Source organism: Elephas maximus, chromosome 5, assembly GCF_024166365.1.
Source record: "Elephas maximus indicus isolate mEleMax1 chromosome 5, mEleMax1 primary haplotype, whole genome shotgun sequence".
In the NCBI taxonomy this organism is placed as follows: domain Eukaryota; kingdom Metazoa; phylum Chordata; class Mammalia; order Proboscidea; family Elephantidae; genus Elephas; species Elephas maximus.
The window spans coordinates 40,449,917-40,467,710 of record NC_064823.1 but is presented as its reverse complement, the minus strand read 5'-3'; the positions used below and the strand labels follow the sequence as shown (position 1 = coordinate 40,467,710).

Genomic DNA, 17,794 nt, shown 5'->3' with positions numbered 1-17,794 from the left:
GGAGGGAAGAAAGAAAAGAGAAAAAAGAAAAAAAAAGGGGTAGCTGGTGGATGGGGGCTGGGTAGACCTGGGGACCAGTGAGATGGGGTGGGTGGTATATGCGGTTAGGTTTGAGGTAGAAAGCAGCAGGCTGATGGCTCTCTAGCCACAACAGAGCATTGTGGACAGGTGGGAAGGGGGGAGGTGGAGTGTGGAGTAAGTGGGTAAGAGAAAGAAAAGGAAGAAAGGAAAAATGTTGTGCTGTGGGAGCTACTGGGTCAGGGCAAGGTGGACCTGGGGTGGCAGCAGGCTGGTGGCTTTCTAGCTGTGGCAGTGTGGCATGGCCCGGCGGGAAGGTGTAGAGGTGTGGTATGGAGCTAGGTGGGAGGAAGAAAGTAAGGGAAGAGTGGGAAAAAGAAAAAAAATCATGTGGTGGGAGCCGGCAGGTGGAGCGGGGCAGACGTGTGCTGGTGGCAGGCCAATGTCTCTCTACCCACTGCAGTGTGGTGTGGTCTGCTGGGAAGGGGTAGGGGTGGCATATGGGGCCAGGTGGAAGGGAGAAAGAAAGGGGGGGGAGATGGCATGGCAGGAGCCAGTGGGTGGAGGTGAGTGGGGACAGGCAGGACCCAGGACAGTGGCCAGCCAGTGGTTCCCTGCAGCTGTGTGCCATGGCCTGGTAGGAAGGGGTAGAAGTGGCATATGGGACTAGGTGGGAGGGAGAAAGAGAAGGAAGAGAGGGGAAAAAGAAAAAAAAATGGCACGATGGGAGCCAGCGGGTGGGGGTGGGGGAGACCCAGGACAGCTGTGGGCCAGTGGCTTTCTAGCCAAGGTGACACAGCATGGCCCAGTGGGAAGGGGTAGTGGTAGGGTTCAGAGCTAGGTGGGAGAGAGAAATAAATAAAGGAAAGGGAAAAAAAATGGCACAGTGGAGCCAGTGGGTGTGGACAGGACGGACTCAAGGTGGTGGCAGGTGAGTGGCTCTCTACCCATGGTAGTGTGGTGTAGCCAAGCAGGAAGGGGTAGAAGTGATGTGTGGGGCTAGGTGAGAGGGAGAATGAAAAGAAAGAAAGGGAAAAGAAAAAAAAATGGCACAACAGGAGCTGGCAGGAGCTGGTGTGTGGGGGTGGGGGAGGGCTTGTCTTGCAGTGAGCCAATAATTCCCTTCCTGCAATGGTGTGGCATGATCCAGCAGGAAGGGGTTGAGGTGGCATATGGAGTGAGTGCTCTGTCTTCTGTTGGGAGCTGCATGAAGTTACCTTCCTATACTCCCTGTCCTAGGTTGTTGCTGTGTGGTGTTAGGCAGGGAGCCTTGACTCCTTGTTCTCTGTTTTCCTTCTGTTTCTTCCATTTGGTGTTTGATCTAGTTCTTTATCCCTTCATTTGATGCTTAGAGTTCCAGGATTGATGTTTGTATCTGTTTTACTTAGTTTTTTGGGTCTTTGCTGCAGAGGGATAGCATGATGCATCTGTCTAGGGTGCCATGTGGGCTCTGCCTCCCATATTTCCTTTTTCGAAGATTAGTTGCATTACACATTGATTCAATACTAAAAAAAAAAAATAAAAAACAGTAACTTGAAGAGTTTAGCAACAAGACAATATTGAGTCCAGCCAAGGATGACAGGAATTTTCTTACAATTGTTTTGGCAAGAAATCTACTCCTGAGGCCTTTTTGAGGTTTAGTTGATTGCGTTAGAGTTTTAAAGTAAATTAAATTACTGAATTTCACCCCAGGACAAACAAGCAAAGACAAAAAAAAGAAATGTATAAAGGGTAGAGAAATTATATTAATATTTAATTATTGAACTAACTCTTGAGTTATGGATAAAAATTGCACTTCTGTATACTTGTAAGAGCCATAAAACATAAAACAATGGCCCCAATTAGCATGTTCTTAACCTAATAGTTGAGCATAAAGCTTTCCATTCAGATAAATCACAATTCATTTTCCAATCCCGAACTTACTTTATAAGTTTATTAAATTATAAATTTATAATTATAAACATATTTTGTGCTTATTATAAAATATGTTTTATAACCTTACAAAATTATAAATGTTTTATGGACTATAAATATATTTTTGTTTTTTAATTAGTACACACACATTATAGAAAATTTGGACAGAAAATGCAGTAGAAAAAAAGACAAGTTATCCATTTTGCCATATATGAAATAACTTTAAGTTTTTAGACTGTTGATGCTGTCTGAGATACATTTAACCTACCACCTCAGTAATTTTTCCAGAATGTTTTATTTTGCAGCAGTCTTCTGTGAACTAAATTCAGGACAAGTTAAATGACAAGGGTTGTCTATTCTTGAGAGACAGTTAATTATATTTAGGCTTTGAATTTCTTTGGGGCATTTGGTCTCTGTCTTTTGTAAAGAAGGATGTGTAAATAGGAGCAATTGGAGAATATTTCAACGCATTCAATTAGGTTTATCTCATACCCATGTGAATTCTAATAACTCAGTAAAAGAGATTATATTGTGCTTTCTTCCAAAGAGTATTACAAGATGATTCCTGGATAATTATAGCTGTGAATGTATCTTTCTTACTTGCCTATGTTTTTTTACTTGATTCTGTCTTAGTCCGTTGTTTATCTGGATGAGAAAGATCAGTCAGGAGTAGGAAGTATATATACAATGGATTTTTATTTACTTATTTCCCTACATAGAAAAAGTCTTAGTGAAAAAAACTAACATAGCTTTAGTACTCAGGGATATATTTTTAAACTTTCTTTATTTTGAGATAATCTTAGACTTACAGTACAGCTGCAGAGATACAAGAGAGTGCTCATATAACCTTCACTCAACTTCCCCTAATGTTAACATCATACCTAACCATTTATTAGGTATCTCTCAAAACTAAGGGACTAATATTGGTACAATACTATTAAATAAACTACAACTTTTATTTGGATTGCACCAGTTTTTCCACTAATGAGTTTTATGTGTCCCAAGATCCAATCCACAATACCACATTGTATTTAATCACGATATCTCCTTCATTTCTGTGATAGTTTCTCAGTCTTTCCTTGTTTTTCATGACCTTGATGCTTTTGAAGAGTACTGGTCAGAAATTTTGCAGAATGTCCCTTAGAAGAAAGGCCCGGCAATTTACTTCCGAAAGGTCACAGCCACTGAAAACCCTACAGAGCACAGTTGTGTTCCGACACACATGAGATCTCCAAGTCAGAATGGACTTTGCAGCAATTGGTTTTATCTTAACTATGCATTAATAGAATTAAAAACTATATAAAATTATTTTCTCTTTCTTACCATGGCCACCTATAATGTTAAAAAAAAAAAAAAAACAGAGGTTCTTTCAATTAGATTATCTTTTAAATCTTTACTGAGTGCTTACTATGAGTGAAAGGAGTATGCTAAATCCTGATGGAGGTGAAATACAATCTGTACCTCAGAGAAGCTTGCAAATATAGCTGGGAAGACAAGACACAGTGAATTACAACAATGATTCATATGTGAAAGAGATGTGGTGGCTACTGTCCAGCGTCACTCAAGTGTAGTTTTCAGGTTTTTCGCGGTCATTCCATCCCTCTGAGTGTCAAGGGTCTCACCTTGTGTTTTAGAGGCCCTGCAAGGGTCTTGGGCCATTTAAAGGGGTATGTCATTTGGAGCAGATCAGATGAGACTGACCAACACCTCAGAGATGAGCTTCTGTGGGATGATCAGCAGTAGAAAAGCATGCTGCTGTCGATAGGTAGAATAACCATATATGTTATCCTTTATAAAATATAAATAACAGAAATCAAATCTATTCCGACTCATGGCAGCCTCATGTGTTACAGAATAGAGCTGCTCCATAGAATTTTCTTGGCTGTAATCTTACAGAAGCAAATCACCAGGGCTTTCTTCCCTGGTACTGCTGGGTGGGTTCCAGCCACCAACCTTTTGGTTAGTAGCTGTTTGCACCCCCCAGAGACTCTCACAAATAATTGAGGAGGTGTTGTTAATTATGCGGGGATAAGAGGCGTAAACAGGTAAGCAACGGGCATAAATTGTGACAGTCCTAGGAAAACCTGGATGCATGATCATCCTTATCAATAGAAAATCCTCAACAGACAGCACTCTCTGGTGGGTGGTGGGAACCCTGCAGGTACTGGCCCAGCTTCTGATCCAGGTAATGGTAGCAACAGTGGCAGGAAATCTGTTGATCCTCACACTTTTCTGCTCACAGGTCTTTACAAGTTCATGCCCTCAACTCAGACTTCAACCAGGCCTTTCCAGTGTCTTACCCCACCAACCTTCCTGCACCTCTTCCTGGCTCCGATGATTTCATTTCTTTTTTTTTTTTTTTTTGAGACAGGGTCACCAGGAACCCTTCCCTTTCTCTTTCCAACCTGTTGTTATAGATTAACTGTGTGGTTTGCTTTCCTTTATCCCTTGGCCTTCCTTTTTTATTGCTAAAATCCTTTCCAACCAGGCTCTTACAAATCGAAAGGTTTTGGCTTTCAAATTTATTGTGTGCACATCAAGAGCATATTTTGGAAGGCAAAATATTGGCGCTGATTTTTCCCCCTGATTTCTCCTAATGGCAACACAGATACCACAATATGGATATCACTTACATATAAGTGCAGACAAAGAAATCACATAGCTTAATAATTCAATATACTATTTCTAATGATACTAGTACTCTTGATGGAAGGCATAAAACTATTATGTGTCAAGCACTGCTTATGCATTTACTTATTTAATTCTCACAATCACTCTATGAGATAGGTACTGTTGTTATCTCTATTTCTCGACTAAGGAAAGTCAGGTTTCAGTCTTAAAAGTAGATAAAAGAGGCAGTATGACATAGTAAGAAAAAAAAAACCTTGGACTGAATTCTAGTATCAGTTCTGCCTATAATTGCTGTGACTTTAGACCTCATTTTTCCTATGTATAGGGTCGCTATGAGTCAGAATCGACTCGACGGCAACAGGTTTGGTTTTGATTTTTTTTAATACAATAAAAAAAAAAAGGAAGTTTATATTTAAATCTCCTTTAAACTCTAAAGTTTTACATTTATTATTTTCTGTAGAGTTGGCTCCGACTCACGGCAACCCCATATATGACTGGGTAAGAACTGTGCTCCATAAGGTTTTCAGTGGCTGATTTTTCAGAAATAGATCACCAGGCCTAGGAGCCTCTGGGTGGACTTGAACCTCCAATCTTTCAGTTAGCGGCAGAGTGTGTTAAAATTTCCCACCATTCAGGGACTCCAAAATTCTAAATACAGGTTTATATCATTAACGCAAACCCTTGCGGGTAGTTGTATGTTGGAATTCAGGAATTTTTGGATTGTGAAAGATAATATGGTACAAATATTATTTATGGTGAGTTTGGGGGAATTTAGGACTGATCAAGAATAAAGATGTGACCATGAAATGGTGTTGTACAACAAGCTATTTATTGGGACTAATGCATTGACAGCTGTATGCAGGGTATGGTCCCCCATAGCAAGAGGTCTTCCAGAGGCTAATGATACAGGGAGCCACCAGAAGGGAAAGAGGACATCAAAAGCCATGGGGAAGGGGAATGGTTAGGTACATCTTTGCGATGGCGTCCTGCAGCAAGGTGGAGAGTTTCTTGGTCAGAGAGCAGCAAGGTGGAGAGTTTCTTGGTCAGAGAACTCCAAAAGACAGATAAAGCTGGGGGTCCTTAAAACTACCAGGTTTTATCTTATCTAAGGCTAGCAGATGTTGGGTAGAGTTTTGCAGGGTAGGTAAAGCAGGCAGGCTGTAAGTGACTGAAAATCTGCTTATTTGAGTTATTTTTAAAACAATTAGATATGTACAAATTTCAGCCTGGTGCCGGCGGGCTTTTTTTGGGCTAACAAAATCTCAGCTCGCAATGAAAAAGTAAACAACTTAGGGCCAATTTATATAATACTGTATATTATAGAGTAACTTCAGCAAGATCTGAGGCAGCACCTCGTAATCAAACACTATGCTATTTCTGAAGGAGCATTTTTATAGTTAGAAAAATGAAGACGATATAAAGCTTCCTATCAGTTCAGGTCAACTGATGCTGCCAAATTATTTTGCTTTACACTTAAGTACAAGGTTTTGATTTTTCAGAGCTCTTTGGATTTATAATTGTGGATAAGGGATTGTGAGATTTGGACAAGAGATTTGGGGTTAATCATCAGTGCTGCAAAATACTGTATTATTAATAATGTTATCAGATTCGTAGGGTTGGTGTGTTGTTGCTGTTATTAGTTGCTGTCTAATCGTCTCCAACGCATGGCAGTCTTATGTAAAATAGAAAAAAACATTGCCGGGTCCTGTTGCTATATTCATGACCATTGGTTTGTTTGAGTCCATTGTTGAGGCTGTTGTGCCCATTTACCTCATTGAGGGTTTCCCTCATTTTTGCTGACCCTCTGTTTTACCAAACATGATTGTCCTTTTCTAGTGATTGGTCTTTCCTGATAACATGTCCAGAGTAAGCAAGACAAAGTCTCACCAGCCTCGCTTCTAAGGAACATTCTGGTTGTATTTCTTCCAAGAGTGATTTGTTCATTCTTCTGGAAGTCCATGGTATATATTGAATATATATTTGCCAACACCACAATTTCAGTGCATCAGTTCTCCTTTGGTCTTCCTTTTACATTGTCCAACTACTTTTTGAGGTAATTGAAAAGACTGTGGATTGGGTCAGGCACGCTTAGTCATCAAAGTGACATCTTTGTTTTTTAAAACTTTAAGGATGTCTTTTGCAGAGAGTTGCCCAATGCAGCACATTTTTTAATTTCTTGACTGCTGCTTCCATGGGCGTTGATTGTTGGCCAAAGCAGAATGAAATCATTGACAACTTCAGTATTTTCTCCACTTATCATGATACTGTTTATCAGTCTAGTGAGGATTTTTGTTTTCTTCCTGTTTAAATATAATCCACACTGAAGGCTGTGGACTTTGACCTTAATCAGTAAATGCTTCATCTTCATTTACAGCAAGAAAGATTGTATCATCGGCATATTGTAGGTTGTTAATGAGTCTCCTCCAATTCTAATGTCCCATTCTTCTTCATATAATCCAGCTTCTCAGATGTTTTGTTCAGCATACAGATTGAATAAGTAAGGTGTGCAGAGTGAAAGAAATATTGTATCCTTATCATCTTACCTGGCAAATTGTAGGAGCTCACTAAGACTTAGAATTAATCATATTAACTACATTGTTGAGCTTTCTACTTGGTTTTGGTTTCAGAGACATAAATAATCATTGAATGGACAGATGGTACATGGCTTTATTAAGCTGTTCTAAGGGAGATACACTTAGTGGACCTAATCATTATTGTCAAGTAATGTATGTATAAAGTTTAACAAAAGGGTGGCAGTAACCAACCATAAATCAGTTCTCATAGACTTACATCCTATCTCTGAAATTCTTGGAGACACTTGAATGAAAGGGACGATATTAAGAACACTAAAAGCCTTCCAATATAATTAGGGAATATATTAGGTTCCAATATAATTAGGGAACCTAATATATATAAAACAACAACAGCAACAACGATAAAGCAGATATATCACACCTTCCAAAAGAATATTCAGCTCAATATAGGTTTTAGAAATACCAGGTGTTAAAAACTGCTACTAGTTCAGTAGATTCAATGCTTTGAGACAAGACTAATGGTGTCTACCAGTTAGATGTCAATGTAATTTAATTTGCTTAGAAAACTTACTGTCTTTAAAAAGTGATCTGTATAAACTTTTATGCATAGAAGTTAGGTTCTTGATGCCTTATAAACTTCACATTATGTTTAGCCTTCTATGGAGTACACGAGTAATAAGGGCATATATAATTTCTTTAAAGGGTAAAGAACAATTGCATGTATACCTCCATTCTTCACGTTATTACAATACATCCGCTACACACAAAAAATAAATAAATCAAAATTTTATCTGAGTAAATTTAGCATGTAAACTAGAAACAAGAGAAGTAGCAGTTTTTATTAAAATGTGATGATAGTTCAGGGGTAACATACTGAAGTTTGTCAGGAATGGAAACACCAAGACTTAGTAGAGATAATGGAGGAAAGTTAATCATCTCCACTAAAGTCCAGAGGAAAGGGAGGGAGATGCAGACAGAGTACATGTTGAAGATGAGGCCAGAGAGCAGGAAAAGCAGAGCAGAGCAGAGGATGAGTGAAGGCAGCAGGAGATTAGATTGTCTCAGAAACTTATTGCTTAAGGGTGGTCGATCTACTGGCATAGGAAATAAGAAGATATTGGTAGAAAGTGCACACAGTGTCTTTCTCCTCCCCGTGGCTTCACCTATGGTAGAAGGCCTCACTCTTATATTCTTCTTGTTTCTCTTCTCTTTCTATTCCTGTAGTGAGTTTGAGGAATTTTAGGGCTCATCAAGGAAAACAGTATGAATATAAGGTGGCAATATTGCACAACAACCTATTCAGGCTCATGTGTTAACAGTTTGCATGTGGGGAGCAGTCCCTCAAAGCAGGAGACCTTCCAAAAGCAAGCAGCTCGGTGAGCCACCATGAGGGCAATAGGGCCAGAGAACACCCAGGAGAGAGGTGGAGTGCTTATGTATCTAGGTGACGTCTTTGGGTCTGTGATCTCCGAAGAACAGCAGCAGGATTTATCTAGCACATGTTGGGTGCAATTTTGTAGGATGTGCAATGTAGGCAGGCTTTAAATGGCCTAAAAAATGCTTATTTGGGCTATTTTAAAAGCAATTAGTTGTGTAGAAATTTTAGTTTGGCACCAGTGGGCTTTTGGGCTAACAAATCTCAGCTTATTATGAAGAAATAAACAATTCAGGGCCAATACTCAGAGGCCATCTTTGGTTCACTTACATAACTCCTCAAACATTGTGTACAGCACAAAAGCACAGAATTTGGAGACAACAGAAGAGTTGGGAGGAGCTGCTCTTCCTGACATTTTTAATGGTAGAGAACAGATGTGGTAGAAAATCTGATTGAGTTTTGACATACTAATTAGCTCACAGATGAAAAATTCTGAGAGTTTCAGTTTACAACATAGTCATCTTATATAACCGTGATGGTTTTGATTTTAAATGGGACTACCTTTGATTTACAATGGCCACCAATTGAATCTTAGGTTCACTTAACTCCCTGGAAATTTCATGTCATTGTTCACAAAGAGGTTAGGAGAGCAGTGAAGAAATGTATCACCACTTCTGGCAAGAAAAAAATAAAAACAGCTCAAAGAATGCTACATTAATAATTGAGTGACTTGTGCTGCCTTCAGGGATGAAGGTAAAGACATGTTTATTTATGCAAATAAGGAAAGAATGTCTGTTACCCAATGGATGTGAGAACAGTTGATGCAGTGCTGGTTCTTTAAGGGATGCTCCTCAGAACTTGTCCTTTAAATTACCAGATCTTTTCACTGTTCTTCACTTCTAAGAAAAGATCGCTCAAGATGTGTGCCTAAATGAGTGCCAAAACTAGCAATTCATTTCTTTATTTTCTTTATTCCTTTTTTTCTTTAATCTTGAGTCACCTGGTCTAGTTAAGGAAGTAGTCTTGTGCTTATCAAATGACTGCATCTCATGCTTGAGGGCTTTCAATCAGATTTTAGTCCAGCAGGTATGTTTCATTTAAATCTCTCACAACCTTTTAGCAGAGGCAAGTTGTTCGAAGCACCTTTTCCTCTTTCACATACTTAGAAGTGCCTATACACCTATGGCATATTTGTGCATAATTATGTCCTAGAATCCAGGGACCAAACCTGCTTGCACAATACTGTATTTAGGAGGATTCCTGATAATGTTTTATAATGTCATAAAAAAAAATTTTTTTTCATGCTTAAAATTGAAAAAAAATTCTATATTTGGTTTGATTTATAAATTATGTCAAAGGGGCACAAAATAGTAACAACTTAGAGAATTGATGTACCTTACCAAGATGCTTCTTTCCCAAGGAAATTTTGGATCATTATACTTTAGGCTCTGGGAGTAAAAAAGTTAAAATACCAAAAAAGTAATTTGGGTAGCACTGATTAAAAAAGCAGAACCCTGGTGGCACAGTGGTTAAGAGGTACAGCTGCTAACCAAAAGGTCAGCAGTTCATATCCACCAGTCACTCCTTAAAAACCCTTTTAGGCAGTTCTACTCTGTCTTATAGGGTCGCTATCAGTTGGAATCGACTCGAATGCTGTTTTGAATGAAACAGCACAAGTGGAAGAAAACATGTATCCGAGACTTTGCCAGATTAGAAAAATCACATGACTTCATTTCCTCAAAGATAAATTACACAGAGATGAAGTTGGGTGGGTGGGTGGGTGAATGGACGGAAGGACAGATGGACGGACGGACGGATGAACGGATGGATGGATGGATGAACAGATGGGTGGATAGATAGACAAACAGACATTAGAAGACAATATGCCTTCTCAGTAGAAAAAAATACCATTTTAAAATATCTACTGTATCAGGTATTATGTCTTATGTTATCTATAGTTATTACTATAACTCAGGGACATATGCAGTGTTATTGCCCTTTTACACATGAGTCTCAGAGATGTGAAGTGATTTATCCGAGACCATATAGTTACTCTAAGCCAGAATATGTTTATTTGGCTCCAAAGTCCAACCTCTTTCCACTATTCATGTATCATAGTTTTTGTTTTATCCAAATAAAGAATACATTTCACTGAAAATTTGTGTTTTGTTTAATAGCTCACTATTTATGTCCAGCCAGAGCAAAAGCACACAGCTGTATATGCTTTAAACATAACTAAAAGTGTGTTTGATTATTTTGAAGAATACTTTGCTATGGAGTATACTCTTCCTAAATTAGGTAAGAATCATGTTTTATTTTCTTATTTTTAATATTGCCTTTGTTTTTACTTAAGTTAACTCGCTTCCTCCAATTATATCATCATTATTCAATGATCATCCCAAAGATGCTGAAAGATCCAGCTAGTTGTTTCTGGAGTCTCTGAGAATAATGTCTCATCTGATAAATGAGTAGTCCTCTATTTCCAAATAAAGATTAAAAGATAGGCACAAAACTACAGACCTTGACAATGGTGGAGCCAGAAGAGCAATCTAGATCAGTTGATTTTTAAATCACCACAGTTCTCAGAAGCTTATATTGCCTCCTTAAGACCAATAGTTTGGAAGATAACAGAATAAATGATGCTATAAGAGTTCTATGTGATTCCAATCTTTGCATTGTTGAACTGGACTACATCTAAATTCTCCAGCAGTTAAAATGAAACACTAGTGCTCCTTCCATAAATATTTTCTAAATAGAAGTAAGCCTATGCTCAAAACAGTGTGAATATGACAATTCTATCAAGAGCAGAAATGCTATATTATTAATAAGCTTGAGTAAAAAAAAAAAAAAAGACCAAACCCATTGCCATCGAGTCAATTCCAACTCATACCGACCCTATAGGACAGAGTAGAACTGCCCCATAGGATTTCCAAGGAGCACCTGGTGGATTCGAACTGCCGACCTCTTGGTTAGCAGCCGTAGCTCTTAACCACTACACCACCAGGGTTTCCGAGCTTGAGTGGTGGTTAGCAAATCATCATCTTAATGATAAAACCTATATGTATGTCTATAAGAATGAAATACAGGCAGCAGGAAAACTAACCAACAATTGCCTTCCCTAATTCTGTTTCTTATTTTACTTTAATCAATTATCTATGCAAAACAATTGGATGCCACATTCTCTGCATGGAAACAGCGATGGCTCTGAACAAGTTTGTAGACGTTGCATTTTCTCTTCGATGACAGCAGCTCCATTTTTTTTTTAATTGCATAACAACCATTTTAGGAGATTGAAAGAGAAACAACTTTTCATTAAAACCAGAATAATATTTAATAAAATATTAAGCACATTAACCTAAAAGTCTTTTTCCCTTTTATCTCACTTGTACCACCCAGTTTACCTTGGAAAGTGGACTCTAACAAATTTAGTTCTTTCTTCTCTTCCTCTCTGTCTCCTCCTCCACCTTTTTCATTCCTTCTTCCTCTAACTCTTTTATATGCATTTTCAACCCCGTCAGAGTTGACTCTATCTTAGCATTTCCTTAGAAATAACACTTGCACTTATTATACTCAAAAAAGTAAAATGTGCTGGAGATAATTATAAATGACAACACTCACCAAAGAACTGAGGTTATAAAAATTTCTTTTGTTTAAGTATTACGTGCAATACATAAAATATTGGCCCTTGGGGGAATGAATATTTATCTACCTTTTAAGTGACAAAGTAACCAACCCTACTAATGAAGATACCATGAAAAGGAAACTACTGCTGTAATCTTGACCTCCATTTAAGATATACCCATTTTCACTCTTTTATAAAAAACCTTTAAGAATCTTTCTTTTAACCAAAAAGAAGAAGCCTTTTCTTAGATGGTAAAGGAAAACTCAATTGATTTTCATTTAAATGCCTCATTTAAATCATATGTAGTTATTTTAAAAAAATACATTTTGACCTTAGTTCATTAACTGGGGAAGTTATATTTTGTCTGCTAACAAGTTGAGCACTGAAATTTAATATAGAACTGATGGACACAGTCTCCTCCTATCAGATATTATATCTACTATTATAGGCCCCAGCAAAAGTAAGGAAGAGAAAGCCCTCTTAGAACCCAAAATTTTAAATCTGGAAGAGAATTTAGAAAGAATATAGTCAATCCATATTTCTTCAACTTATTTAATACATGTAAGTGGGACATAAGCTATTAGATTGGTAGGGAATCAGGTTGACCTCAAATTGTGTAGAACAAGGAAAAAAAGTAGAATTTATATATTATCCAATATTCTGTACCCTTGGGTAGAAATCTATTTCTGTACACTTAGAAGCTCTGTACTTGCAAGTTCTTATTTGAAAATTTTGTTCTCTTATTCTTCACAGCTTATTCCAAAAACAGATGCTCTGTTTTACCTAAGTGAAAATCATGAAAAAAAAATTAGAGAAAATGAAGTACAGAGAGGAGCAGAAAACATAAAATTATAAAGTATAAAGGCCTTAAAAAAAAAAAAAGCATTGCCATTAGTATCCTTCTTAGAGGCAGGGGGAAGTCCCATTAATATCTGGAACCAACAGAAAAGGCTCCATGGAAATTTTGAGTGCATTAGGAGTGAAAAATCTGCACAAATAAACTACTGTTTTTTACTCTATGAAATTATTTTAAGCCTTTTTAAAAACATTCATCCAAACAACTTAATTTGGTTGAAATGTTATGAACAAATGGAAAGAATGTATTTCTCACTGGACTCTTTCTTTTTCCATAGATCAAATTGCTATTCCAGATTTTGGCACCGGTGCTATGGAGAACTGGGGCCTCATCACTTACAGAGAAACTAACCTGCTTTATGACCCTAATGAATCAGCCTCTTCTAACCAACAGAGGGTGGCCAGTGTGGTTACCCATGAAATTGTGCATCAGGTACAGGATCTTGGCCATCATATCAGTTAGTTTTAAAAAGTAACTTAAGACCACAGGAATAATTCAAATTAATTACAACTTAGCAAATACAAATATCCAACTCAGAAGATCCTCCATGAAAGCCTTCCATAGTGCTAATAAACATTTACTGTAAACAACTTTTAAAACACATTGTTTTGCCTCTAATAAATACACAGGAGACGTTCACATAACTTTATATACTCCTAAAAAAGTAATACCTAAATAAAGGCAATGAGCTAAGGAGAATTTAAGGTCATTTAGCAATCAAGAGAAATAAAGCAGGAGATGAATGCCAAGTACCATGCCGGCCACTTCTGTGTCACACTTGACAAAATGTACATAAACAAATAAATGTATTGAAGTTTTCTAGGCCTCTCTATTTACTGTAAGCATGATAATTTAATTACCTTCTTATTGCTTATAATTTCAGTGGTTTGGAAATATTGTGACCATGGACTGGTGGGATGACTTGTGGCTAAATGAAGGATTTGCTTCCTTCTTCGAGTACCTGGGAGTAGAACATGCAGAAAAAGAGTGGCAAATGGTAAGCCCTGGACACACAAACTCCAGAATCTCTACTTCCCTTGTACAATGTAGTTTGGAGCCTTTGGACTATGAGCAGGGTCTTCAGTCAGGGGATCCAGTGCAGTGGTTACTTGGGAATTCCATTGTGAGGATGGGGTAGAGTCAGCTGACTCCTGCAGAATTACACCTCACGTAGATTCGATGCCTGGAGAACAAATGACCACCACAATCTGGGATTTTCTTTGATGGAGTTACTTAAGAACATGTAGCAAGGCAAGAAAAAAGAAATAGCTGGCTTAGAAAATGCCAATTCTGTGTTCAAAACAATAGGTACTAACTCTCTGAAAAATTTCTAATCCTCACTTTGTAAACTACTTACCTTAAAAAAAGGTTGCTGAAATTGTGCATTGAAGAGATAAGGGCACATTTTCTGCACTTGAGGAGTTCCAGATTTGGGGTCTGGTCATGGAAAGGATCAGTTAAATCAAGGCACACTGTAAGAGAATTTGACAAGTACCATGGTGGCACCTCATATGATAAACAGCTCATTTTATGGGTAAAACATCTGAGGCCCAGGGATGTAATATAACTTTCCAAATGTCACACAGACACTTGGTAGCAAAACCAAGACTAGAGTCAACTTTCTTGTCACCAGGAACAGGCTTCTTTCTACTTACCTAAACTTCTTAAAAACAAAATCAAAGTCAAAATTATCTTGATTGGCAGAAATCACTGGACTCATGATTTCTTAAATGTGTGACAGGGAATGTGGCCTAGAGCAAGTTTGGTAACTTCTTTAAATCAGTTTTCTTCTCTGTCAAATAAGAACGTTGTTCTCCATCTTATAAGCTTAAAAGCTTCCGAGATGTATGTACAATTACTATTATTATTCGCTGTGCCCACAAGGGCCCTGAAACTGAAGTTCTCAAGCTTATATCAAACCTACAGAACTTTTTTTCAGAAAGGTAGGTGTCTCAGTCATCTATTGCTGCTATCACAGAAATACCACAAGTGGATGGCTTTAACAAAGAGAAATTTATTTCTCCACAGCAAAGTAGGCTAAAAGTCCAAATTCAGGGTGTCAGCTCCAGGGGAAGCCTTTCTCTCTTTGTCGGCCTTTTCATCAATCATCCCCTAGACTAGGAGCTTCTCCACACAGGGACCCTGGATCCAGAGGAAGCACTCTACTCCCAGCACTGCTTTCTTGGTGGTATAAGGTCCCCAGCTCTCTGCTTGCTTCCCTTTCCTTTTTATCTCTCGAGAGATAAAAGGTGGTACAGGCCACACCCCAGGGAAACTCCCTTTACATTGGATCAGGAATGTGACCTGGGTAAGGGTGTTACAATCCCACCCTAATCATCTTTAACTTTATAATCACAAAATGGAGGACAACCACACAATACTGGAAATCATGACCCAGCCAAATTGATAGACACATTTTTGGGGGGGACACAATTCAATCCGTGACAGTAGGCCTGTTTGTTATTTATATTTAGATCATGTAAGTATTCTTATCTGTTTGTATTTATAAATGCATGCTGTGTAGATGTGTGAAAGTAGGGAATTGGAGGTAATGTACTGTGTAGACTACTGCCCTCTCCTGGGACAGAATAAAAAGACACTGTTAAATGCTTTAAGCCTCAAGTTTCCCTAAGGCTAAGCCCCAAAATTCCATAACCTATTTTAAAAGGTGAAAAAGCTATTGTGCAATAATCACTTCTTTAAATATTTTAATTTACATCAGGGTTTTCAACCATGGAACCATTGACATTTTGAGACAGGTAATTCTTCGTTGTGGCGGGCTGTTCTGTGTATTGTAGGATATATAGCAACATCCCTGGCCTTTACCTACTAGATGTCGGTAGCGCCCGCACCCCAATTGTGACGAACAGGTTGTCTCCACATTTCCCACTGTCCTCTAGGCATCAAAATCTCCCCCAACTGAGAAATACTGATCTGCATTGAAAATTGCTGATTTCATAATTTATTGAAACATTATAAGTAAAGATTTATTTTGCCCTTCCTTCTCTAAAATGGCCTGATGCCCTTCTTATATCAAAATGCCCTGGGTATCAATTAATAAATTATAACATTTATTTAAAAAACACTGACTAGATTCCAGAACAATTTGGTATGCGGTTTTTAAAGGAAACTTTAATCACATGGTCTAACACAATCATTCAGTCAGTCAGTCTGCCAGTCAGTCCAATCAGTCAGTCATCAAATGCTAGAGAGGACCCAAAAATGAATAGAACACATTTCCTGCCCTTAAGAAGTTCCCAATGTAGGGTTTGGTCAGGGTGGGGAGAGATAAATCAAGATACACTGTACCAGAGTTTGACCGATACCATAGTGGTATCTCATATAATAAATAGCTCATTTCACAAGTGAAAAATCTGAGGCCTAGGGAGGTAACATAACTTTCCCAATGTCACATAGACAATTGGCAGCCCAAAACCAAGACTAGAGTCAAACTTGCTGTCATCAAGAACAGGCTTCTTTCTATTTTCCTAAACCGCTTCTTAAAAACAAAATCCAGGTCAAAAGTATCTTGATCGTCAGACATTACTTAGCAATAACATCTTGCTCCTTATAAATGGAAGCCACAAAAGTGGAAAACTAAAAATAAAATAGAGTGTTCCTCTTTTGGAAATATTTTTAATTAAGTAGAACTAATAAATTTTCTAGTTTTTTTTAAATTAGTAGTGATTTAAGGGACCTAGATTTTAGAATCTAATTGTTTAAGGATGAGAGTAATAATAACAGCTAAGGTGCTGTGTTTTCACGGTAGGCCAGGTACTATGGCAGATACTTTTCATGCATTACCTCCTCGAATCCTCTGCACAGCTCAGAAAAAGGAGATCCATCATTATCCCTATTAACGGGCAAAGGGACTTGCTTGGACTTATATAGCTAGAAGTAGAAAAACCGAGCTAGGAACCTAAAAAGCCCAACTATAGTGTGAGACCTCTCAACCACTCTGTTAGACTGACAAAACCTCGGGCTGGAATGAGAGGATGCATAGTAGAACTCAAGCGTAAGCTAATGTTAAAAAAAAAAAAATTACCTTCTGTTAATTCTTTCGTTAATTGTGAGTCTTCCAAATTCCAAAGACAAGTTGATATGAAAAAGAAAATTGAACATCAGCTGTACACCTGACACTTCTACGTCCTTCCTCATTTAATTCTCAGAAGAACAGGTGAGGCAATATCATTCTCATCGTACAGAAACAGAAACTGTGCTTGAAAAGTTTGGCAGTATCGAAGAGTCACACTAAAGTAGCAGAAACTGAATTCAAAGATGGTTTTGTCCTCTTAGAGGAGCAATGGTGGTACAGCATTCAAAGTGCTCAGCTGCTAACTGAAAGGTGATGGTTTGAACCCACCAGCTGCTCCTCAGGAGAAAGATATGGCAGTCTGCTTCTATAAAGATTGTAGCCTTGGAAATCCTATGGGACAGTTCTACCCTGTTGTATAGGTTCACTGTGAGTCAGAATCAACTGGGCGGCAATGGGTTTTTGTGTCTTCTAGGAGTCCCTAGAAGTGGTTAAGAACTCGGCTGCTAACCGTAAGGTCAGCAGTTTGAATCCACCAGCTGCTCCTTGGAGACCCTTTGGGACAGTTCTACTCTGTCCTTTAGGGTCGATAGGCGTTGGAATCAATTTGACATCAACGGGTTTGGTTTTTGGTTTTGGAGGAGTCCCTGGGTGATGCAAACGGTTTAAGTGTTCCACTGCTAACTGAAAGGTTGGAGGTTCAAGTCCACACAAAGATGCCTAAGAAGAAAGAAAGGCCTGGAAATCTATTTCCAAAAAATCAGCCTTTGAAAGCCCTGTGGAGCACAGCTCTACTCTGACACATATTGGG

At 38.3% G+C, this 17,794-nt stretch overlaps 1 protein-coding gene across 1 annotated transcript in view; it reads left to right on the top strand.

The window, feature by feature from the left end:
• The window catches only part of ENPEP (glutamyl aminopeptidase), a 125,436-nt gene that overhangs the window by 39,538 nt on the left and 68,104 nt on the right, over positions 1-17,794 (top strand). The window contains exons 4-6 of the mRNA XM_049885523.1: positions 10,650-10,770; positions 13,228-13,382; positions 13,834-13,947. Coding sequence (XP_049741480.1) covers positions 10,650-10,770; positions 13,228-13,382; positions 13,834-13,947 — 390 coding nt within the window. The remainder of the gene's footprint in view (positions 1-10,649; positions 10,771-13,227; positions 13,383-13,833; positions 13,948-17,794) is intronic.